We start from the raw sequence: 23,930 nt of genomic DNA on the forward strand, positions 1-23,930 counted from the left end.
GCCCCTGGGGAGGGGAGAGAACAGTTGATCATCGTTATGCCCCTGTCCCACTTAGGAAACCTGAACGGAAACCTCTGGTGACCTTGCGCCCAGCCCAAGGTTTCCATGAGTCGCCAGAGGTTTTGGTCACTCGCCTGGAAAGCCTCGACCGAAGTGTGAGCTGCATCTACTGAACAAAGATCCTACAGGATCTTTGCTACCGACTGCATATGCACACACAAACACATCGCGACAGCCAGGGACAGCGGAGGAGCACTGTCTGTGCGATGAAGACGAAGGAAAACGGCTGCCACGGTCCTGTCCCACTTATGCCCCTGTCCCACTTAGGAAACCTGAACCTTTGGTGACCATACGCCCCACACAAGGTTTCCGTGAGGCTCCCGGAGGTTTTGGTCACGCTCCCTAATGGTCGAAAGTGGTTTCCGCGTAGTCGAGGCTTCTTCTATATTCCTGCGATTATTTCAACAAAATCAAAACCGGCCTCGACTAAAAATAGGTTGCTATTTGGTCGAAGCCAGTGGAGTGGGGTCGCTATTTACTTACAGGCAGTCTAAGGCAATCTCCTTTGCTGACCGACCATTTTGATTGACTCATTGGAGTTTTCAGCAAAGATCCTATAGGTAGAAACTTACAAAATTCTTAAGGGGTTGGACAGGCTAGATGCAGGAAGATTGTTCCCGATGTTGGGGAAGTCCAGAACAAGGGGTCACAGTTTAAGGATAAGGGGGAAATCTTTTAGGACCGAGATGAGGAAAACATTTTTCACACAGAGAGTGGTGAATCTCTGGAATTCTCTGCCACAGAGGGTAGTTGAGGCTATATTTAAGAGGGACTTAGATGTGGCCCTTGTAGCTAAAGCGATCAGGGGGTATGGAGAGAAGGCAGGTACAGGATACTGAGTTGGATGATCAGCCGTGATCATATTGAATGGCGGTGCAGGCTCGAAGGGCCGAAAGACCTACACCTGCACCTATTTTTTATGTTTCTATGATCTTTGGTTTTCAGGACCTAGAAGATCCGCCGGAAGGTAAAATACCCGCTAACTTTATTAAACTTCTTAAAACTGTCTCCACTCCTTCTCCTCCCCCCTTCTCTCCTCCTTCTATTCCGCCTTCTCTCTCCCCTTCTCTTCTCCTTCTCTCTCCCCTTATTTCCCCTTCTCTCCCTCCCTCCCTCCCACGCTCTCTAAAGGACTTACCATGCTCTGTGGCAGCCATTTACCTTCCTCTTCATCGCGCAGACAGCGCTCCTCCGCTGTCCCTGGCCCCCATCTTCGCGATGTGTTTGTGTGTGTGCGTGTGTGTGTGCGGTCAGTAGCAAAGATCCTCTTGGATCTTTGGTCTGTAGATGCAGCTCATGCTTCGGTCGAGGCTTTCCAGGCGAGTGACCAAAACCTCTGGCGGCTCATGGAAACCTAGGGTGGGGCGCAAGATCACCAGAGGTTTCCGTTCAGGTTCCCTAGGTGGGACAGGGGCATTATTCTACAATCAGGAATGCATATCGCTCTGTTCCTCGTGTGGCTCTGGGACTCTCTAATCATTGTTTAGTTCACCTTATTCCGACCTACAGGCAAAAACTAAAATTTGCTAAGTCTGTGATCAGAACAATGAAAAAGTGGACAAGCGAGGGCATTGAAAACCTACAGACCTGCTTTGACAGCACTGATTGGAATGTGTTCAGGGAAGCAACCACAAGCCTCGATTAATATACAGACACTGTGACATCATATGTCAGCTTTTGTGAGGGCAGTTGCATTCCCACTAGGACCCGGATCAGGTTCAACAATGACAAGCCCTAGTTTCCATCAGAACTCAGACAGCTCCGCCAGTCTAAAGATGAGGCCCATAGGAGCAGGGATGTATATCTCTACAAGCAGGCCAAGTACAAGCTGAGAAGAGGAATCAGACCTGCCAAGGAAAGGTACTCTTAGACGTTGAGGAGCAAGTTCTCAGCTAATGACTCTTCTTCAGTGTGGAAGGGCTTGCAAGAAATTACCAACTACAAGACGAAAACCTCCCACTCCTTGGACAATCGTCAGCTGACCAATGACCTGAATGAGTTCTACTGCAGGGTAGATAGACAGAAACATAACTACCTAACTCATCCTCCAGCACCTAGACTGCCAGGGGACCTAAGCAAGGATTTTGTTTGTGGGTTTTAGCTCTGCATTCAACGCCATTGTGCCAGAGCAATTACACACCAAACTCTCCCCGTTGAATGTGCCTGCACTCCTCTGTCAGTGGATCACCAACTTCCTGACAGACAGGAAGCAGCATGTGAGGCTGGGAAAGCACATCTTGGACCCACTGACCCGCAGCATAGGAGCACCGCAAGATTGCGTACTCCCCCCTCTCTTTTACTCTCTCTACACCAACAACTGCACCTCCACAGACTCCTCTGTCAACCTTTTCAAGTTTGCGGACCACACAACCCTGATTGGACTGATCCAGGATGGGGGGTAATCTGCCTAAGACGGGAAGTGACACAGCTGCCGTCCTGGTGCCATCACAACAACCTGGAGCTCTATGCTCTTAAGTCAGTGGAATTGATAGTAGTTTTTAGGAGAGCTCCCCCTCACCTCCCCCCACTCACCATCAACAACACCACAGTCACATCTGTGGAGTAATTTAAGTTCCTTGGAACCATCATCTCCAGGGACCCTAAATGGGAGGCCACCATCGATTCCACAGTCAAAAAGGACCAACAGAGGATGTACCTGTACTTCTTGCGGCAGCTGAGAAAACACAATCTGCCACAGGCAATGATGATCCAGTTGTATACTGCCATCATAGAGTCTGTCCTCACCTTCTCCATCATGGTCTGGTTTGGCTCAGCCATCAAGCATGACATCTGGAGGCTGCAGCACATCATTCAATCAGCCAAGAAGGTTGTTAGATGCAACCTCCCCCCCCATCGACGAACTGTACACTGCAAGGGCCAGGAAGAGAGCTGGTAAGATCATCTCTGAGCCCTCTCACTCTGGCCACTAACTCTTTGAAGCACTTCCCTCTAGAAGGCAACTCCGGACTGTCAAAGCCGCCACAGCCAGACATAAAAGCAACGTTTTTTCCATGAGCAGTAGCTCTACTCAACAGCCAAAAGTCTGTAGCCACCTTGTGTTCTGGTATTTTATTTAATTCTTCACATTTAAATTATAATGTTTTATTTTTAATTGTCTACTGTATATTGTGTTGTTACTTGTGAGCAAACCACCAAAGTAAATTTCTTGTATGTATCCATATTTGGCTAATAACATTTATTCAATTCAATTCAATTCTTCAATGCCCCCTGGTTGCATGTCTGAAAGCAAATTAACATTTACCCAGAAGTATTACGTACAAGAATTAGCATGTATCTCCGCATGGTATGAAGGCCTCCTTTGACAAAGTTGGAGTTTTCTCAGCATGGAAAATTTGACTGAAACAAGAATCTCAAAAAATGAATTAACTTTGGTTTGTTTCTTCATCAACACTCAATTAAAGTAGTGGAACAAGGCAAGCTTGTGGTTACAAGTGGTACTTTATCAACAATGGTTACATTCCATTAAGGATAATGCCATTACCAAATGCTAAATGGGACAGTCATGTAAGATAAATTAATAATGAACCAATTAAAATAGGAAATAATTACTCACCTGGGCAACATCTGTGGACTGTGAAACAGAGTTAACATGTCAGAACATTTATTTGGAGGGGTTTAGAGATAAAACAGGCTTCTGAAGAAGACATAATTTGATGTCAGTAGGAGGATGACATAAAGGAATAGAGAAAACATAGTGAGGTGTATGACTGGGAAAAGAGACAGGGAAAGAGAAAAGTGAAAAGGTGGTTTTTGGTTGCAAGATAAATTAAGCCAAAATGAATCACTTTGGGAGGTTTCAAAGAGCAGTATCATAGCTAAATTGTGTGAGGACAAACAACTTAGTTAGGGAAGAGGCAAAAAGATGCAATACCACCAAGTAACCAAGTAATTGGCATGAGGTAATCGGCATTTGGAACCCTCGGAGAGAAACTCTGCCCTAATGCCTTAAAGTGTCAAAGGAAAATATAAAATGAAATCAAACACTGATCTCTTCTTTGATTACCAAGACTTTTCACATATATCTAATGGCCTTTCACTAACTATTACAAGACCAAAGGAATCCATTAGATAAATGCGAGATTTCACTAGAGCAATCCCATCAGTCACATTTCCCCTCTTCCAATTTCCATGCAGCTCTGATACTTAATGTCTCTGAAATGCCCATTGAAGGTCTTTGATTCTTGAATGTAATTGATATCTTGTGCAGATGCTCTGTTCCAACAGAGGTGCCATCCTTCTCACATATTTTATTCCTGTGTGTCTCTTCTAGAGATGGAACAGTGACACAGCTCACAGCCACAGAGACCCACGTTCAATCCTGACCAGGTGTGATCTGTGTGGAGTTTGTACATTTTCCCTGTGACTGTAAGGGTTTCTTTCAGGTGAGTGATAAATTCTGATAAGAGTTGAAGAAATTGTAGCGAGAATAAAAAAAATGGGGCTAGTATCGGATTATGTAAACGGGTGCTTGATGCTCATAGTGGATACAGTACTAGCCTGTTTCACTGCTGTGTGCCTCCATGACCCTATAACATTCTGTATTTTGTTTCCAGCATAATGTTAAAATTATGCTCTTATACAAATACATTTTGCATTTGTTGCAGGCTTGCTTAGCTTTTAGTAATGGGTCTGTCCCACTTCGGTGATTTTTCAGCGGACTGCCGGCGACTGTCAAGTTGCTGGCAGTCGCCTGAAGAACTGGATATTGGAACGGCGACTGTCAGAGTGGAACACACACACAAACACAAACACATCGCTTCCTTCACTAGCCTGTTATGCAGGCGGGGGACAGGGCAAGCGGGGGGAGCGCTGTCTAAAAAATTCACACGGTGCAAAGCCAAGGTGAAACAGACAGATACCTGGATGAACAGGAAGGTTGGTGCTGTAAAAAGATGGCTAAAGCACAGTGTACGGAAAGTTGTTTAAAAGAGGCGGAGAGAGGGGGAGAAGGAGTGGAGACAACTTTTAAGAAGCCAGAGATACACGGCTGTGAAGCTCGGCGGACATTTAACATTACCGGTCGGTTATCCTTGGTTTTGAAAACTACTGCTTACCTTTTTTTCCCCCAATGAGCCAATGAAATTCACCGGTCAGCACCAGCTACAACCTACGAGAACCTCTAAGAGCCTTCAACCTCCTGGCAACCCACCTATGGCTTGGGAATTCTCGCTACTCTCCATGGTGGCTTAATTGTAGTTGCCGCTAATTTTTCAACGTTGAAAAATTCACAGCGACCAAAATGAGGCCGCGACTAGTTCCCAGAATGCGGGAACTCCTCACGACCATGAAGGCGACTCCGCGGCAACCACCTGCGAACATGTGGCGACTGCATAGTCTACTGCAGTCGCCAATAAGGTTGAGTTTTTCTGTGAAAAATTGATATGAAAAGTTACACAAAAAGGATACAGATGAAACAGTTGGCCTGGAAACTATTTTAGGATTTAAGTATTCAGGATGTCAACTAGAGGGAAAGAGTGTCAGTAATACACTATTACCAGACTTTGGAATCTCAGAGCATCAGCGATGTATTAAAGAACCAAATGTGTTAACCTTGTTACTTCAATGGCACTTGGAATGGCAACAATTCTGTCTCTTCATTAGATTAAGATAAGACATTGATACTGTAGGGATTATTTAGGAGGCATGGAAATACGTGGATATGGCAGGCATTATTTCAAATGAGAATCAGTCTTCTGGAAAATCTGTTGTAATGTAAATGGCAAGCAGTAATCCGTTTGAAATTAAAAGGACAGCTTTGTCTTCAGAGCACAGACTAAAGGGCCTGTCCCACTTGGGCGTCATCTGCGCATCATTTACGCGACAGGCCGGTAGTGACTGACGTATGACGGTCGCGTGACTGTTGCACGCAAATCATGCATCATCATGCGTCATCATGCGTCAGCAGCACAGCCATCTGGTGCGTGTGACATCATTAGAATACCCTGCTTCCCTATTCTGCATCATGACCATCATGGAAGAACTACAGATTTTATTGCTACAGCAACAACAGAGACTTCTGTAGCAGCAGCCCTCATACTTACAGATCAGCCAGGCAGGAGTACAACAAGAAAGGCTAGCAAGAAACCCAGGAAGATGGCTGTGTGGACGAGGTTAGAGGTTACATTACGCGTACAAGGCGGGCCGGCTACATATGGGTGTCGCGTCGCATGTTTACAGGCGTTGGCGCAGGGTGACGTAACCATGCGTCATCACGCGATCCACGTGTGACATTGGGACGTTAGCGTGCGACGCCAATGTGTCAGCGTTAGCCAATGCGTCAGCGAGCGTAGCCAGTGCGTAAGCGATACGTCACGCAAGTGGCGAGTGAGGATTTCGGTACACTGCGAAATCCTGGAGCGCCACACGATACGGTGCGCCACTAGATGCGATTCCTGCCTCACCATGCGCTTTGCGCACGTCACCCACGCGCCCCCCACGTGTCGCGACGTTTCGACCAATTTTCTACATGACGCGTAAATGAGGGGCAAATGACGCGCAAGTGGGACAGGCCCTTAATGGCTCACAGTGGTGCATGGTCATGACCATGAGATGTTCTCATATGCATCATCCAATGTTAAGGCAATGAGGGAGGAGGTGGGTGTGGTTTGGGGGTGGGGGGGGATTGGGGGGATATTAAATGGCCAACACAAATCAGGCATCAGACTCCGTCGGCTACATTACTTTGCTCCATTGTGACTGAGCTCAAGGATCCTTCCAGACAAGATTTATTTTGTCATGTAGCACATCAACTATGATCACAGGCATATCTGTTCTGCCTGTCAACAATTGGGACTGAGAGTCAGTCCTCACACCATTAACTTTGGCTGTTTGGATTCTCTGTTTCTCTGTCCTAGAAGCTTTTGAATGGTTCATGTGAATCACTTTGTCCCAGATATTGAAGAATATTCAGTGGTGTGTTATCAGTTCCAGGTGCTCAGTCGTAAACATGTAATTCAATAAAATTATCTGACAGCCACGAAATACTGAAGTAAACAATATCATTGCATCTATTGAAATTATATTGTCATCTGCCAATAACTTTGTTCTTAAAAGTATAAAAACCTGATGTACTTTGAATTCAGGGAGATTTCAAGGCTTTTATATCCACCACGTTCAGTGTCTCCAGCGACTCAATGCACATAGATATTATCAAATGTAATAGTTGCTTACTGGAATCGGCATCTTTAATTCTCTGCAATTCACAAAGATTCTTAAATAAATTGTTAATACAAGGCTATTTGAATCATAGAAGGAAACTATACTGGTCTTTGAGTCTCTACTGACTCTTTGTACAACAATCCTGTTGGACCTATACACTGACTCTTTCCCATAGCCCTACTAAATATCTATCCTCAGTTGCCTTTCCAGCTCACTCCCCTCTCCCCCATCAACCCTCCTCCCTCTCCCCCCTTAGAAGGACAGTGAGATATTTATCGTAAAAAGATGAGATAAGAAACTAAATATTGGAAATACCCAGCAGTGCCACAGCATCTGCAGAAAGAGAAACAGACTCGACATTCTAGATTGATAATCGTCCAATAAACAATTACAGATCACAACCACTGTTTGCATATATGTTATATGTAACTATATGTTACATTGGTTGTGAATAGTAATTGTTACAGTAAGGTTTTCACCCGATCAAATATTTTGCCGTTTGAACTAATTTTTCTCTGGGCTGAAACAGTGTTGATAACAAATTTTAGAAGCTGTCCATGAAAGGTCATTCAAGAAGTTGAACACAAATGGCATTTCTTATGCCTTGTGTATATGTCCTGTAGGATTTGCACTGGACTTCATTAGAAGCTAAACTCCTTCCAAATGCACATTCTTTAAATCATAAAACAAACTTTTCCTTATATTCTCTTCTTAATTCTTTTCGTTCAAAATGTTAAACTTGTGTCCCCAATCCTGGAAGAATCCACAAAAATATATATCCGTTTTTGCACTAATTTCACTGAATCTTTGTAAATGTGATGTATCTTTAATCTTGGAAGAGGTTATTCTCTGTGTATCAATGTGTATGCTCAGTTTATGATCCAATTCTTCTTGAACATCATGCAGTGTGTCTACTTTGTGTTCATGTATTAGTTTGTACCATTGTCTTGAAAAAAGCACATGCAAATATTTGTTCTGCTATCTCGTTAATAAACCAGGAAATATTTTGGGATATAAATATCCCTTCCCAGTGCATTCATCAAAACATTACAATTTTGTGGAGGAAGGAACCGAAGATGCTGGTTTACATCGAAGATAAACACAAAATGTTGGAGGAACTCAACAGATCAGGCATCATCCCTGGAGAAAAGGAAAACATCACCTATTATTTTTCTCAAAAGATGCTGCCTGACATGCTGAGATTACAATTTGATGTCTTGGGTGGAGCTTTTCCTTCAAAATTGTTGGGAGGTACCAGTGTGTAAGTTTTAAGAGAATTTGTAGCAACTTTCATTTGTGATTTCCAGCAATCAGGCAAAAGATGTCATGTTAGAGATGAATATAAATGGGAAGATTATTTTAATCCATAACTGGTGGAAATTATTGAAAGTTGTGTGGGGAACAGACAACCAGAAGAAGGTTGTGAGCTAGTGAGAAACTTGTTCCTCAATAAAGAACTTACCCTCCCATTTCCTTTAAAGATTTTGCCTTACTTATTGTTTACATGTACACAGGTAGATACTGTAAATCCAATGCGCACACAAGAATACAAGAATTCAAGTCATTCAAAAACACAAGAAAATAGTAGCAGGAATAGATAACTGGCTCCTTAAGTCTCCCCCACCAGTTATGGCTAGATCTCACGGTGCGACCTGATGCAAGATGTCACCCGAGTGAAGTGGTCGTGGTCCAGTAAGAGTTCCGCACGATATAGCGGGAGGTAGATAAAGAGTTCCCACGGTACTCTGCAATTCTGTCATCTTTGCGAGTGACTTGTCCATCTCCCGATCTTTCCCGTTAATTGTGAATGAACATCGTGGACTGTAGTGTAGTTCATCACGTGGCACAAATGATGTTACTTTGTTGTCACACACTATATTGGTTTTTTTCACCCGAGCTCTTTAATGAGCTGAAGAATAATCTGTGTTTTTTTAGACAAATGTTGTTTGGTGTGATGCACCTTCTCTCAATATGTGCAAGAAGTCGTCTTTTTATTTTGTCAAATATGAATAAAGACTGTGTCTCACATTGACCGTGATGATTGTGTTATTTTATGATCTACTGAGAGGTGAAACTTTCAGTCTGAAGAAGGCTCTCGACCCGAAACGCCACCCGTCCCTTCTCTCCAGAGATGCTGCCTGTCCCGCTGAGTTGCTCCAAGCAACTGTTGTCTATCTTCAAAGGACTGACCACCGGGCTGGTTGTCGGGGCTGGCGTGTTGCGTTTCACAGACCGAACTTGGGACGGGACTGGAGTTGGGAGGGAAAGGTGGGGGAGTCGAGGGAGAGGAGGGGGAGACAGATGGGGGTGTCTTCATTTAGTGGCGGTGGGTGTCTGTCACTGAAACAGGCAGGTGAGATTTCACATTCACCTTGTGTGTGCCTCTCTCTCTCTCTCCCTCCCTCCCTCCCTCCCTCTCACACAGGCATGAATGGATGAACTCCGCGGGCCAGGCAGCATCTACGGAGGGAAATGGACAGGCGACCCATTCTTCAGGCTGCCCATGTCTCTCCTCCCCCCCCCCCTCCCCCCAACTCCCACCCACACACACGAATGCTGGAGAAAATCAGCGGGTGCAGCGGGGCCGAAACGTTGTCTATTTCCTTTGTTCCATAGATGCTGCTGCACCCGCTGAGTTTCTCCAGCATTCGCGTGTGTGGGTGGGTGGGAGTTGGGGGGGGAGAGAGACATAAGGCAGCCTGAAGAATGGGTCGCCTGTCCATTTCCCTCCGTAGATGCTGCCTGGCCCGCGGAGTTCATCCATTCATGCCTGTGTGAGAGGGAGGGAGGGAGGGAGGGAGAGAGAGAGAGAGAGGCACACACAAGGTGAATGTGAAATCTCACCTGCCTGTTTCAGTGACAGACACCCACCGCCACTAAATGAAGACACCCCCATCTGTCTCCCCCTCCTCTCCCTCGACTCCCCCACCTTTCCCTCCCAACTCCAGTCCCGTCCCGACCCCCTGGGAAACTGAAGGTTTCCCACTGTAATTAAAGAGTTCCCACGGTAGACTGTAAAACTGGGACCCTGGTTCTGGACTCCCCCAACATCGGGAACATTCTTCCTCCAATCCTGTAGATACGATTAGACAGGTATCTAGTTATTTAATTCAATTAATGATTTCTATCGCCCAGCCTCTCATCTTTAAATCGGGGTCGTCCAGGAAGGATCTGCAGATGCTGGATTAAAACGAAGATAGACACAACATGTAGCTCAACGGGACAAGCAGCATATCAGAAGGGTCTCGACCCGAAATGTCACCCATTCCTTCTCCCAAAAGATGCTGCCTGCCGTCGAGTTACTCATTCTCTTTAAACCGGCATCTGCTGTTCCTTCCGACACATGCACAAGAAATAGGCAACTTTTCGGGCCGAAACGTTGCCTATTTCCTTTGTTCCATAGATGCTGCTGCACCCGCTGAGTTTCTCCAGCATTTGTGTGTGTGGGTGGCAGTTGGGGGGGGGGGGGGGGGGGGGGTGTAGAGAGATAAGGCAGCCTGAGGAAAGGCTCGCCTGTCAATTTCCCTCCGTAGATGCTGCCTGGCCCGCGGAGTTCCTCCAGTTAGAAACTGCTTTCAGACAAAAAGAGACACAAACTGCTGGAGTACAATAGCTCAGCAAGTGAGAGTACAATAGCTCAGCAACACTCAAAAATGAAAAAGAATAAAAATGTGATTATTTCACCTCCCTTCAACTATTTTGTGTTTCAGCATGAGAGGGATTATAACATTAGAGACATTCCTCTTGTAGTGATGTGTTAATGAAGAGTTGCAGACATCAATCTGATAGTAAAAAATATATTTATTTAACCTCACCTTATGTCCCTTCTGTCAAGCTTCCGGGTTTGCCGTTTGCAGGAGTTCCCACGGTACTCGTAAGAGTCATTACGGATATCGCACGGATATCGCACTGGCATCTGCACTCATACAATGTTGCAACGCTGCTCAAGACACTCTTGGAGAAATTCAAAAATGTTTGAATTTTCTCCCGACCTTACCAAGTCACACTTAAGAGTGCCTGCCGTCAGCGCCACGGAGGTCCTCGGTGGTCCACCAATGCCGTACTGCTATCGCAGAAGGTTCCCATGATGGTAAACTCTTGTTAGGTGTTGCTTCAGGTCGCACCGTGAGGATGCCCTTTTAAGGGGCTTTCTCACGGGGCGACTTGACGCAAGAAGTAACCAGAGTTGAACATCATGGGAACCTCGTACGATAACCGTATGGCATTCGTGGACCACCGTGGCGCTAACGGCAGGTACTCGTGTAACTTGTTGACTCGGGAGAAAATTCAAGCTTGAATTTCTCCAAGAGCGACTTGTTCACTTGTGGTTGAACATTGAAACATTATATGGACGTAGTGGCCAGTGCGATATCCGTAATAACTCTTGCGTTTACCGTGGGAACTCCTGCGAACGGTGAACCCGGAAGCTGGACAGAGGAGACAGAAAGTGAGTAAAAAAGGTGATCTCAATATCGCCAATGGAACATTTGTCCATCGAGGACGTCCCACCTCATTGTCATTGTTGGAGAATCTTTTTCACTGGAACACTTGCAGAGATGGCTCCCAGAAAAGCTCAAAGAAAGTGGGTAAAGCACGTCAGAAAGGTTTTTGCCACACTAGATTTTTTTAAACAGATTCTATTCATTAACCTCCGCAACAAGCCTAAACTCAGGCAATAAAAGGGACAATGCAATGTGCTAAATGGCCGGTTTTGCGGGGACGACCATCTTATAGGAAGCACTTTTCAGAGGCCAACACTTTAAAGTGAAACAAAGAGAAGTAAGCAGGATTACAATGGGACATTATTATCAGCTTATTTTCTATACATGTCTGCTAACATGCAGTAGTGTTCCTGTGGTCGGCTACCCATCAATAGAGCTGTCCTGCCACGGCACACTCCCCAGTTGTGAATTGTAGTAAGCGCAGAGATGGCCTCTTTGCTCTTTCCCACTATGTGCCCGAGTTACCTTTGAAACGCTGCAGTGGGACCTTTTCCGCCTCGGTTGCACCACTTCTCCATGTACCTAGTGTTATTCCCCCTGTGTCACTGTCCACTAGGTCACCGTGCTGGATGGCTGTTGCTGATCCTGCAGCTGCACCTCTCATTCAGATCAGGTTGTGCAGAACACATGCTGCATATACTATAGTCTCCACATTCTTGGGCTTCTGCTCCATTGTCTTGAACAAGCACCTAAATCTGTTTGCCAAGATGCCAAAATAATTTTCTACAACCCTCCTAGCCCTTGACAGCCTGTAATTGAAGATCCTCTGTTCCCTAGTTAGATTCCTCTGTGGATATGGCTTCATAATCCAGGGACCATAGTGCAAAGGCTTCGTCAGCAACCATCGCATATGGGGTGTCGGGCTGTCTTCTCCTGGCAGAGGTTCTGGATCAGGCATGCCTGCTGTTCCACCTTCCATTTTCTTTCCAAGCCAGGTTTCTTTCCAAATCCGGCCATCACCAGCACTTCCAGGTGTGCCCACATCCACATACAGGAAGTTGTAGTTATGATCAACCACCGCCAAGAGTACAATTGAGTGGAATTTCTTGTAATTGAAATCATTTGAGCCACCTCTGGGTGGACAACAAATTGCCACATGTTTGCCATCCAAAGCCCCACATGTGTGAGCAAAGTTCCAACTGTTTTCAAACCCCAGCGCCACTCTCTTCCACGCATCTGGTGTCCTGGGGCATTCCATCACTTCAGCTGCATAAAATTTGATGATCGCCTCACAGGTTTCTCGGACAATACCACAGATGGTGTTGGTGGTAACAAGAAAGTTGTAAGATAGACTTTTATAAGAATCGCCTGAGGCCAAGTAGCGGAGGGTGATTGCTATGCGCAACCCTGGTTCCAGTGCCTTTCTCATTACAGTGTCAGTCTTCTTCAGCAGAGGTCCCAAATTATTCTTCAGCTCATTAAAGAGCTCGGGTGAAATTCTGACAAAGTTTGTGAATGCACTTTTATCCTCTTCGCACAGCACATTAAGCAGTTTATCATATTGTCCAAATAGAGGTCTCCGTTGAAAGATGGGCTTCACCCAGTGATACTTCCTCTTAATTCTCTTTTTAATTAATCTCACCCTTCTGCCTTCACGCAAGCGTCCTCGATTCACATAGAGGGCTGCTGCATACAGCGCGTCAATGAAAAACACCACCATCCTGTACTTGAGACTACTTAGTACAGGCATGTCTCCAAATGAGCCAATTCAACCAAGGGAGGATATTTATAGTGTGTGAAAAAAAAAGTTACATCATTTGTACCACGTGATGATTTAACAACACCCCACAATTCACAATGTTCATTCAAGATTTAACGGGAAAGCTCGGGAGACGGACAAGTCACTCGCACAAATAACAGAAATGCCAAGTACCCGTGGGAACTCTTTATCTACCCCCTGTTATATTGTGTGATATCGTGCTAGACCACGACCACTTCACTCTGGTTACATCTTGCGTCAAGTCACCCCGTGAGAAAGCCCCATTAACGTGCTGATGGCTGATCTGTCCCTGGTGCAACTCGTCTTCAAACTTGCAGGTCATGTCAAATCAGTGCACTGATGGGAATGGAAATAACTGCCAAAAATATGAGAGTGATTTATTCACCAAGGATAATTGGTATATCTGCAGTCCATAGTTAGAGAGGTTTAAAAGTCCATTTCGGAAGGGAGCAAAGTGTAATGACAGGATCAATTCAGTCAGCTGCAATTATGGCAATCGGCATCACCTTCCATAAATGTTTTCCGTTTTGGATAGCTAAATATAAAAAGCACAGTAGTTGACAGAGTATTGCTTCCACAGAATACAAAACCCTGGATTATAACAAGCGTGAGAAAGTAATGCATTGAGCGTAAGAAATGCTGTTGTACCATATTATATCTGTTTACTAAGTTAATCTAACAAAATGATGTGTGGCATGCACATGTTATATCAGGGTATTTCCCACAGGTACTCAAGCTTTAGGTTTTGGGAACTGAAAGCAGTGAAAGCAGTCAGTGAAAGTAATCAACAAACACTGGACGGACATTCCCTCTGCTGCTCTCTCCCATCGGCCAGGTTATACAAAAGCTTAAAAGCATGTACTAGGTGATCCAGCCCTCGTCCCCTCTGTTATCAGGATCTTGAACGGACTTCTCATAAATTAAGAATTAATTCCTGATCTTTCAATCAAATCTGTTATAGCCTTTTCTTTGTAACTGTAATACTATATACTGCAATCTGTTTCCTTTCACTTTTACACTACTGTTGCACTTGTGTATAGGTATAATTGTAGTCATGTATGGTATGATTTCTATGAATAGCATTCAAAAACAATGTTTTCACTGTATCTTGGTACATGTAATGTTTTTTAACCAATACAGATAACACTGTGGATACAGTATTTGAACCCAGTAAAGCAAGCCATCAGAATGGAAACTGAGAGACAGAAAACTGACCAGGTGGGTTAAACATTAATGTTTCAAGTCAATTACTTTTCCTAAGAATTGGAAACAAGCATCTTTTAAACTTTAGAGAACATAGTGAACACCTGTCATTGGGTGGAGATCAAGAGAGATTGAATGGCAGAGATAGATAGATAGTGGAAATTTGAAACAAAAATAGCAAATAAACTCTTGTCAGATGAGGCAGGATCCATCAAGAAAGAAACAGATGCAGTGTTCCAGTTCTTTGACCATCCCTGCTATAAAAAGGCAAATGCCTGGAATGCAATTCAACAATCCCACTCCCCAGACAGTGCCTGAACAGTCCCACTATTCTCTGCTTTTACACCAGAACAAAGAGAACTGTACATGCTCAGCCATGAACTGTACATGTTCAGCCAACAGATCAGCAATGATCATATTGAATGGCGGTGCGTGCTCAAAGGGCCGAATGGCCTACTCCTGCACCCATTGTCTATGTTTATATGTACCCTTGCTCTTGATGGGGGAAATTGGGATGAACACATAGGTGCAGAACATGGAATAAAAAACTTGGTTAACTCTTGTTCATCAGAAGCCACAGTTAAGACAGAGGAAGACCTATCAGAAACATTGGTGTGGATCAGTGTTATGAACTGAACAGATGTGATGGAATCAAAGCAACTGAGAGTTTGGAATAGAAACAGCATGGAAGGAGGTGGAGACAGGGAGGCAGTGTGAGTCCATGGCTTTACGATGAATACAGGTAGTTCTACAGTCCTAATGCCTCAAGTTACTGAAAATCACATTATGGAAACAAATCTGTCAATGGGGAAAAAGGGATTAGGAGGCTTGAGTGTCTCGGACTCACAATGACAACGTTATTTTTCCCAGAAGATTTTCAACAATATGTCTTTTTAATAGCTATAACTTTTTTTTTATTACTGCAAGCTAAAAAGACTAAAAGCTGTTGCATTGTTCAATAGAATATCATTGTAGCTCCCAAGCAGTACACGAGGCCCGAGGTCGTGGTTAAATACGGGGTTTATTTTCGGCTCCAACCAACCCGTGAGAACCGAGCCAAAAACAAGGCAACAAATAACAAAAACAAACAAAATAAAAATGCAGTTTACAAATACATGCATGTACGTCCATACAGCAACACAACACCACACTAACCAAGCAAATAAACAACATACCTCGTCCACTGCTTACTACTTAAGAGGTATTTCTTGGTTTCTTCTTAGTCATGGCTTCTGTGTGTGCCAACAACCGTGCCCCCCTGGAAACTAAGTCGGCAATTAGTTCCCCCCTTAGGAACGCTACTATTTCAGGTAGGAACCAAAAACCGTGAGGTTCAGAATTTAACTAACTGCCGATGTGGGGCAGTTACACTCCCACCAAATCATATGTGATTTCTTAGAACAATTTAGAGACATACATACTGCATATAACACATTATTTCAAAATACTATCTAACTATGGGTCTCTCCAGGTGAACCGGTTTGGAGGTGCGCTTCCATTATCATCGAGAGTTGAGTCACCTTTCAGCAACTGGAGTCTTCTCACTCTTCCATCCTTCCCAGGATGAACTTCACTGATCCTTGCCAACTTCCACTGATTCTGTGGTGTTGCATCATCCTTTAGCAGAACAATGTCATTGACCTTCGCGTTTCTGCGGTCTTTGGTCCACTTCTGTCTCTCTCCTTTCCTCTAAACTGGTGGCTTCACAGGACTTGGGCTTGCTGCCTTTGAATTCCCTTGCATGGCGCTTGAGCCTGGCAATAGCTTTCACCACTCTTGACCAGTCGGAGAACCTTTGTAGGCGATCTAAGAGCGACCTCACCTCTTTTGCCTGAGTGTCATGAACCTGGGCCTTCTTGAGCTCTGGGTCACTACTTGAGACATCTCCCACCTTGACATCTCCACTTGGTATCTCTTTCTGCCTAAGAAGGTCTGGGCCTGTGAAACAGTTAGAGGCTATAAGTTGTCCTGCTGTGAGACCTCATGAGGCATGATCTGCTGGGTTCTCCTCAGAAGTTAAATACCTCCATTGCGCAGACTCTGTGCTTAGCTTGATGCGTTCCAAGCGGTTTGTTACGAACATGTGGAATCTTCTGGCTTCATTACTGATGTATCCAAGTACAACCTTTGAATCAGTCCAGAAGATTTCTTGACGGCATTCTACTTTGAGCTCTTTCTTGAGCATGTCACTGATGCGAACAGCTACCACTGCTGCTGACAGCTCTAGTCTTGGTATGGTCGTCACCTTAGTAGGGGCGACTCTTGACTTTCCCATTACTAAGGTACAGTGGACTTCACCTGATGTACTGACCACTCTGAGATATGAGCACACTCCATAGCCCGTCACACTGGCATCGGAGAAATGGTAGAGCTCATAGTGCTGGACATTGAAACTTGGTGGAGCGTAGCATCTCCAGATCTTCACACCAGCCAGGTTTTTCAGGTCTTGGAGCCAAGATTCCCACAGGGGTAGGAGGTCATCTGGTAAGGTGTCATCCCAACTGAGCTTGTCACGACACATCTGCAAGATCTGCTTTCCCACCAAGATGAAGGGTGCCACAAATCCGAGCGAGTCATACACTGAGGCAACCGTGGACAAGACTCCTCTTCGGGTGAATGGATTTTCTTTGACAATTACCCTGAACTGGAATTCGTCAGAAGCCACACACCACTGGACACCGAGTGCTCTATCCATGTGTTGTTCTCCCAGTGCCATGTCCAGGTCCTTGGCAGCTTCAGCACATTCCTCTTTAGGGATTGTGGCTAGGACTTCCTTGCTGTTAGAGATGAACTTATGTAGCCGAGGTTTGCCTGTGCTACATAGCTCTCTCGCTTCTTTCACTAGTTTGATTGCTTGCCTTTCATATGCTACACTTGCCAAGCCATCATCCACATAGAAATTCTTCTGGATGAATTGGATGGTGTCTTCACTGAAGCGTCCTCGTCCTTCAGCGGCCAGGTGTTTGAGTCCAAAGTTGGCACAGCCAGGAGAGGAAACTGCACCAAACAAGTGGACTTTCAACCAATAGATGGAGGGTTGTGCTTCAAGATTTCCATTCTCCCACCATAGGAAACGTAGGTAATCCTGATCTTCTGCCTTTACATGGAACTGATGAAACATGCGTTCTATGTCACACATGATCGCCACTGGACCTCTACGAAAACGACAAAGGACTCCCAACAAGGTGTTCGCCAATTCTGGACCTGTCAGGAGATGATCATTCAAGGCTGTCTCTTGATACCTCGCGGAACAGTCAAAAACGACACGAATTTTCCCAGGCTTTTGCGGATGATACACCCCATGGTGGGGAATGTACCATGCTGGAGCTTTACTGACGTCTACTTGTGAGACATTTTCTGCATCTCCACGAGTTATGGTCTCATCCATGAAGGTCTTGTAGTCTTTGTAATACTGTTCATTTCTTTTCAGCTTCCTTTCTAGGCACCTGAGACGATGGATGGCACATATCTTGTTGTCTGGTAAGTTGGGTCTTTCTTTCTTAAACCGCAGTGGCATCTCATAGTGACCATCCTCCTTGAGCCTGATGCCTTTTTCCATCCTTGACAGGAATCGGAGGTCTTCTTGAGAGATGTTGCCTTCCTCTGAAATTCTTTCCACAAAGTCAGCTTCCAGCACCTTGATGACAGCTGCAGGTGAGACTACTTCCTTGATCTGTGTTCTACAGACATAATGCACTTCGCTTGTGAGGTTTGTAGACGACTGAATACCTGATATCACTTGCTTCACGATAACCTGGTGACTCACTCCAATAGTAGGTATGTTACAAAACGTACCTGAATCGTGGCTGAGCATCTGCCCCACCCCTTGTGTGTGATTTTGGCGCTGTTTAGAGGGGGCGGGTTTAAAACGCGATTTTTACTAGGCTGTTCCAATCGAAAATGTTCAGCCTAGTAAATCATTAACGGAAAATCGCTGAAAGACCCCGTCGCAAAAGGTATTATTAGTTTTTATGGCCTTGTATAATATTTATAGTAGTTTAAAAATCACTCTCTCACTCCGCAACCTCTCGCAGCCCCAGGGTTTTATAAAGCAAACAATTAAAGGTATGTACCTTATTTTTACATTAAATTGGGCTTGTATATAACTCTGTATATAAAGTTTTCCATAGCGAGTAGCTCATTTTGGGCTCTTTATATCCCGCAGTATTTTTCTGGGCACTTGAGGGCACAAATCCTGCGCAATGTGAAAGTTCTAAACCAGCGCGTTCACAGGAACCCACTAGAAAGCCAATTTAAATTGACTTAAATTTACAGCAAATGAACACTAAATTCCTTCCATTTGGCCTATAAATTGATGTAAATGAGATTTAAAAATCATGTTTTATTGTGAATTATTTGTGAATATTATTTGGACACTAAGGCTATTTAAAAATGTTAATCATTTATTAAGAAATGGATAGATGTTTAGATTAGTAATTGAAGTTTGAAATTAGCTACAATTGGGTAACTAACTAATTATATGATTTAATTTCAGGTCATCCAAGTAAGATTATTTTATATTTGTTTCAGAATGCTTCAATCTATGATAACTGAAAATTTAATTCAGTTCTCTTAATTTTTAAGAAGGTTATGGGCTTTTGACTGTCCACGGCCACAGCTTTTTTGTTATGTCCATAGAAAATCAATAGGGAACAAGATGCTAATTTCCGAGTATGAAAATGGCCATAACTTTTGTATTACTTGAGATATGAAAGTGAATTAGGTGTCAAATTAAACTTATTGTTATGCTTTATCTGATGGGATAAATTGCAGACTTGAATTTTTAAATCTCAAAATTTTGTAACATTGCTACCAATAGCATCTCCATAATCGAGACATAGGTTGTCATAGCCAACTACACTCCAGCCCAAGTCGGTTTCAGTGCAAAGGGCTGATTTTCTTCACCAGGTAGCACTTGTCTTGGGACGAGAGCTTGAAGACAGTTGTAGCCAATTAGTAAGCCGACGTCGCAGCTTTGATGTGGAGCTAGGTCATCTGCGATGTGTTCGAGATGAGGCCATGCCTTTGCAGTCTCTGGTGAGGGAATATGATCTCTGTTTGCAGGTATGAATTCTCTTGTGTAGGTCACTGGCAGCTGGATTATCTTGTCTGAGCAAAATCCTCTCACTTGTAGACCAGTCAGTTTCCTACAGGACACAACTGTGTTTCTTGAAGCCATTGCGGAGAGCTTTAGCTGAACTGGTTCGTTCTTCACGTGTAGAGCTTTTGCAGTGTCTTCTAGGAGAAAGGTTGTGTCACTCTGTGTATCCAGAAGTGCATACACAAGAACTTCACGATTAGGCTCACTTGTGGCTGACACCCACACTGGGATGATGGTGGACGTATGGGTGTCTTTGACATGCTGGATGACTCTATTGGATGTTGCCTCAGGTGAGGTTCTTGGTGTCTTATATTGTGATCAGTTCATCTTGCCTTCAGTTGACCGCTCACGGTCTCTTGCTTCATCAGGCCTTGTTAACATCCTTCCTTCCTTGGTGCAATTGTTGTGGAGGCAAGTTGGATGTCTCCTTTCACATGTATTGCAGATTATTCTGTTTTCACATTCCTTTGAATGATGGCCAGACTTCAGATAGCCAAAGCACAACTTCCTTTCTTGAACAAACTTGACTCGCTCAGAGACCGTCTCATCCATGAATTTATAACACTTGTGTAGACTGTGACCTTCCCTCTCACAGAACACACAGCTTGTGGCGACAGCCTTCTCATCAGAGTTTGTTACCAATACCTTTGCTCCAGGACCTCTGTTCATTGAAGCCTTGCTCTTCTCAACTTCACTTGGTTTTAGAGCGTAGAGGGACGTTATCGGGTTGCAAGCAATTTTTGCTTCACGTGTAAGGAACTTGACGAATTGGCTGAAGCTTGGGAACGTGTGACTTTGTTCTTCCACTTTTATGACTTTCGTGTTCCATCTTGAGGTCAGCCAGTCTGGAAGTTTAGCAAGCATTTTCTGATTCTCGTTGCAGTCATTGAGTACCTCAAGACCTCTAATCTGAGACATGGCGGCCTCACAGCTGTGAAGGAAGTCAGTGAGTTCTTGAAGTTCTAAACTGCCTTTGGAGCTTATCTTGGGCCATGAATCAAGCTTGTCTCTGAAGGCTTTGGCGAAGAGGAATGGATTGCCATATCTCTCTTCTAGGATGGTCCATGCTGCATGATAGGCTGACTCTGTGCCTAGCAGAAAGTAACTCTCTATGGCCTTCTTGGCAGCTCCACCCACATACCTTCGCGGATAATATATCCTTTCTTCACCTGGTAGGTTTTTCTAGTCAATTAATGTCTGAAAGGAAACCTTCCAGTCATTGAATCTGAGTGGGTCGTCGTTGAACATTGACGGTTCCGGTATAGGAAGACGACTCGCACTGATGGACTCTGCAAACACTCTCACAAGAGCTGCTGTGCTATCTTCTTGTTTTGGAAGTGTCATAACTTGTGGTGGAGGGTGATGCTTCGACAGGTTTCTTTCCTGGTTGACTTCCTTCTTCTCCTTCAGAGAGACGTTTTGATAGAGCAGCTTGTCTATTTCATCGTCTGAGCATTCACTCTGCTTATATACTTGCTGTCGTGCCTTGGCAGCCTTTATCTTCCCTATTGTCTCCAATCGCACTATTTGTCTGCGTTTGGCCTTTAGCACCCTTTTACTCTCTGCATCTTCTGCTTCAAGTCTTTCAAGTTCTATAATATCCTGTTCTTGCTCTAGCAGCGCTTGTAATGTGGCTTCATTGGCTGCGACTTCAGCAGCGGCTTCTAGTCTGTGTGCAGAAGACTGGCTTGAATGTCTGGATGTGATTTTTGAGTTGCCTTGAGAACGAGCAGAGGACTGGGAGGATTTGGTGCGGTGAGATTTGATGCTCATCTTATCTGAGGCTGCAGACTTGAACACAGATTCTGTATCTTTAACACCTTGTTCTTCATCCACTTGACATTCACTCTTTCCCGTGTTTAGATAACCTCTTGCCGTTTTGATTATCTTCTTTGTTACTGCTTCACAGGTGTCTACTCTGCGACGTGTGTCATGATCTAGAATGTCGATGTGTCTCAGCTCTTCATAAACAGCGTTCAGATTCTTTGAAGCATTGCTTACCTTGGTGATGTGTTCATTCAGCAGGTTGTTTGAGCATTGACCACTCAGCGCCCCTTTGGCGTCCTTAATGACAGCCTTCCACTTCTCGTAGCTCACACTGAAACGGTGTGCAACCTTTCTTCTTTGCTCATCGTGCAGTTCTTGGCCCTTTTCCGTTAGCTTACGGACTTTGGCCTCTTTGTGGCTCTTGTGAGGAAGTGTGGATATCATCTCCAGTGCCATTGGTCGTTTGTGGTTGTGCGTCTGGGCAGTGCTGTTTCGTGTCATCACCTTCATCATCTTCTCTGTCACTTTCAGGGGATAGCTCAAACTCTGACATTTTACTTGGTTTACTTTAGTTTGGTTTAAATCTAATATTTTCTTATGTTGAGTAAGTACCTAATTAATAAATAATTTTTATAGTGTTATCAACTTAAATCACTATGAGTGATAATTAGACAAATAAAGGTATCAACTCTTCCACAGGTAAGTTACATATGCATTAAACACTTGTTAAGTAACAGATATGCACCTTTAAATTACTATGAGTACTGCTTGTTTTAACAGGATTTTTAGTGTAACCATCAATAAACAAATTCTCAATATCAACACAGTGTGAGTATCAATGGTCTTCAATAAGGAAAGGTAAGTAAACAACATAAATGAAATGCACATTATATCTCAGTCTCTTGTGCAAAACACTTAAAGTCCTTTAGTTGCAGAAAATAACAACATCAACTTATTAAATGAAAATGTAGATAATATATCAGTCTCTTGTGCAAAACACGAGTCTCTTCTTAGCAGCAATATTCACACTAGGGGCACCTGGGCTTTCCTGTGGGCTTGCTCTTCTTGTGTTTCGGCGTAGGTGGTGGTAGAAGATACACACGCAGCATGGATATGGTTCGTCTCTTCTCGGCTGCTGCCGTCTGGTGACGTCCTCCTCGGCTACTCATGCAGAGCAGTCGAGTTCTCACTGTAGCTCCCAAGCAGTACACGAGGCCCGAGGTCGTGGTTAAATACGGGGTTTATTTTCGGCTCCAACCAACCCGTGAGAACTGAGCCAAAAACAAGGCAACAAAAAACAAAAACAAACAAAATAAAAATGCAGTTTACAAAATACATGCATGTACGTCCATACAGCAACACAACACCACACTAACCAAGCAAATAAACAACATACCTCGTCCACTGCTTACTACTTAAGAGGTATTTCTTGGTTTCTTCTTAGTCATGGCTTCTGTGTGCGCCAACAACCGTGCCCCCCGGAAACTAAGTCGGCAATTAGTTCCCCCCTTAGGAACGCTACTATTTCAGGTAGGAACCAAAAACCGTGAGGTTCAGAATTTAACTAACTGCCGATGTGGGGCAGTTACAATCATTGTACAAGTGTCACTAAAAGTGGAGGCACTAGGAATTGTAGACAAAGGTAGACAAAAATGCTGGAGAAACTCAGCGGGTGAGGCAGCATTTATGGAGCGAAGGAAATTGTAGATGCTGGTTTACAAAAATGGCACAAGTGCTGGGGTAATTCAGTGGGTAACGCAGCTTCTCTGGAGAACATAGGCAGGGGGATATTTTGGGTCAGGACCCTTCTTCCATCTGAATGTGCTGAGAATACATCATTGTGGGGCACTGATGTTGAAAATTATTATTAACAATGTTTTGTGGTCTATGTGTCATGAAGTCGCTGATCCAATTACAGATGCAAATTCTGATTCTCGCTATCATTGGAGTCTGTGGCATTGTGTATCAATGGTTTGTCTCCTACTTTGCAGATAGGACACATTTTATATAGATTCAGAATTACCGGTCAGAATGTTCCATAGTTCACCACGGAGTTCCACAGGGTTCAGTGTTGGGGTCACTCCTGTTCATTATCTCCTTCCTCCCTCTTGGCAACATTTTTCGGCAAAATGGTATTTATTTTCATTGTTTTGTGTGCGTTTCACCTCCTCGAAAATACGACGCACTAATGGTGAAATTTTTACATATTCCGATAGAGATTTACGCCCTGGTCAAAATCTCCTTATCTGAAAATTTCATGCATATTTCTCGAGTTATTTATGAAAATGTTTACAAATTTAAAATCTTGGAAAATAAACTTGATGGTCTCGCTGATGACGTCACAATGGCTCTGCTCCTCGCGGCTTGCTGCGCTATGTTCCATGTGCAGCGAGTGACA

At 44.2% G+C, this 23,930-nt stretch overlaps 3 protein-coding genes across 3 annotated transcripts; all 3 read right to left on the reverse strand.

Moving 5' to 3' along the window:
- Positions 1 to 1,203: 1,203 nt before the first annotated feature.
- On the reverse strand, positions 1,204 to 20,683 carry LOC129701946 (uncharacterized). The gene is made up of 4 exons (XM_055643390.1): positions 20,098 to 20,683; positions 19,793 to 19,989; positions 15,840 to 18,418; positions 1,204 to 2,928 (listed from the first exon to the last, which is right to left on the reverse strand). Exons 1-3 carry the CDS (start codon positions 20,681 to 20,683, stop codon positions 16,646 to 16,648), a joined length of 2,556 nt encoding a protein of 851 aa, XP_055499365.1. The 3' UTR covers positions 1,204 to 2,928; positions 15,840 to 16,645.
- Positions 12,346 to 13,110, reverse strand: LOC129701945 (putative nuclease HARBI1). Its single transcript, XM_055643389.1, has one exon. The coding sequence runs from the start codon at positions 13,108 to 13,110 to the stop codon at positions 12,346 to 12,348; it is 765 nt and encodes a 254-aa protein (XP_055499364.1).
- Positions 20,684 to 20,947: 264 nt separating the features above from the next.
- Positions 20,948 to 23,679, reverse strand: LOC129701947 (uncharacterized). The gene is made up of 2 exons (XM_055643392.1): positions 22,929 to 23,679; positions 20,948 to 22,803 (listed from the first exon to the last, which is right to left on the reverse strand). Exon 2 carries the CDS (start codon positions 22,043 to 22,045, stop codon positions 20,948 to 20,950), a length of 1,098 nt encoding a protein of 365 aa, XP_055499367.1. The 5' UTR covers positions 22,046 to 22,803; positions 22,929 to 23,679.
- Between the last annotated feature and the right edge of the window lie 251 nt (positions 23,680 to 23,930).

The sequence above is a fragment of the Leucoraja erinacea genome, chromosome 12 (assembly GCF_028641065.1).
Source record: "Leucoraja erinacea ecotype New England chromosome 12, Leri_hhj_1, whole genome shotgun sequence".
NCBI classification, from domain to species: domain Eukaryota; kingdom Metazoa; phylum Chordata; class Chondrichthyes; order Rajiformes; family Rajidae; genus Leucoraja; species Leucoraja erinaceus.

Excerpts from the sequence above, each read along its gene's own strand:
- LOC129701946 (XM_055643390.1), bottom strand. The coding sequence starts at position 20,683 with ATGTCTCAGATTAGAGGTCTTGAGGTACTCAATGACTGCAACGAGAAT. Across the intron at positions 19,990-20,097 it reads CCGTGAGCGGTCAACTGAAG|TGTGGGTGTCAGCCACAAGT; the intron begins GCAAGATGAACT and ends CCATCATCCCAG. Across the intron at positions 18,419-19,792 it reads GGAAACTGACTGGTCTACAA|GTTATCGTGAAGCAAGTGAT; the intron begins GTGAGAGGATTT and ends GTGAGTCACCAG.
- LOC129701947 (XM_055643392.1), bottom strand. The coding sequence starts at position 22,045 with ATGATGAAGGTGATGACACGAAACAGCACTGCCCAGACGCACAACCAC.
- LOC129701945 (XM_055643389.1), bottom strand. The coding sequence starts at position 13,110 with ATGAGAAAGGCACTGGAACCAGGGTTGCGCATAGCAATCACCCTCCGC.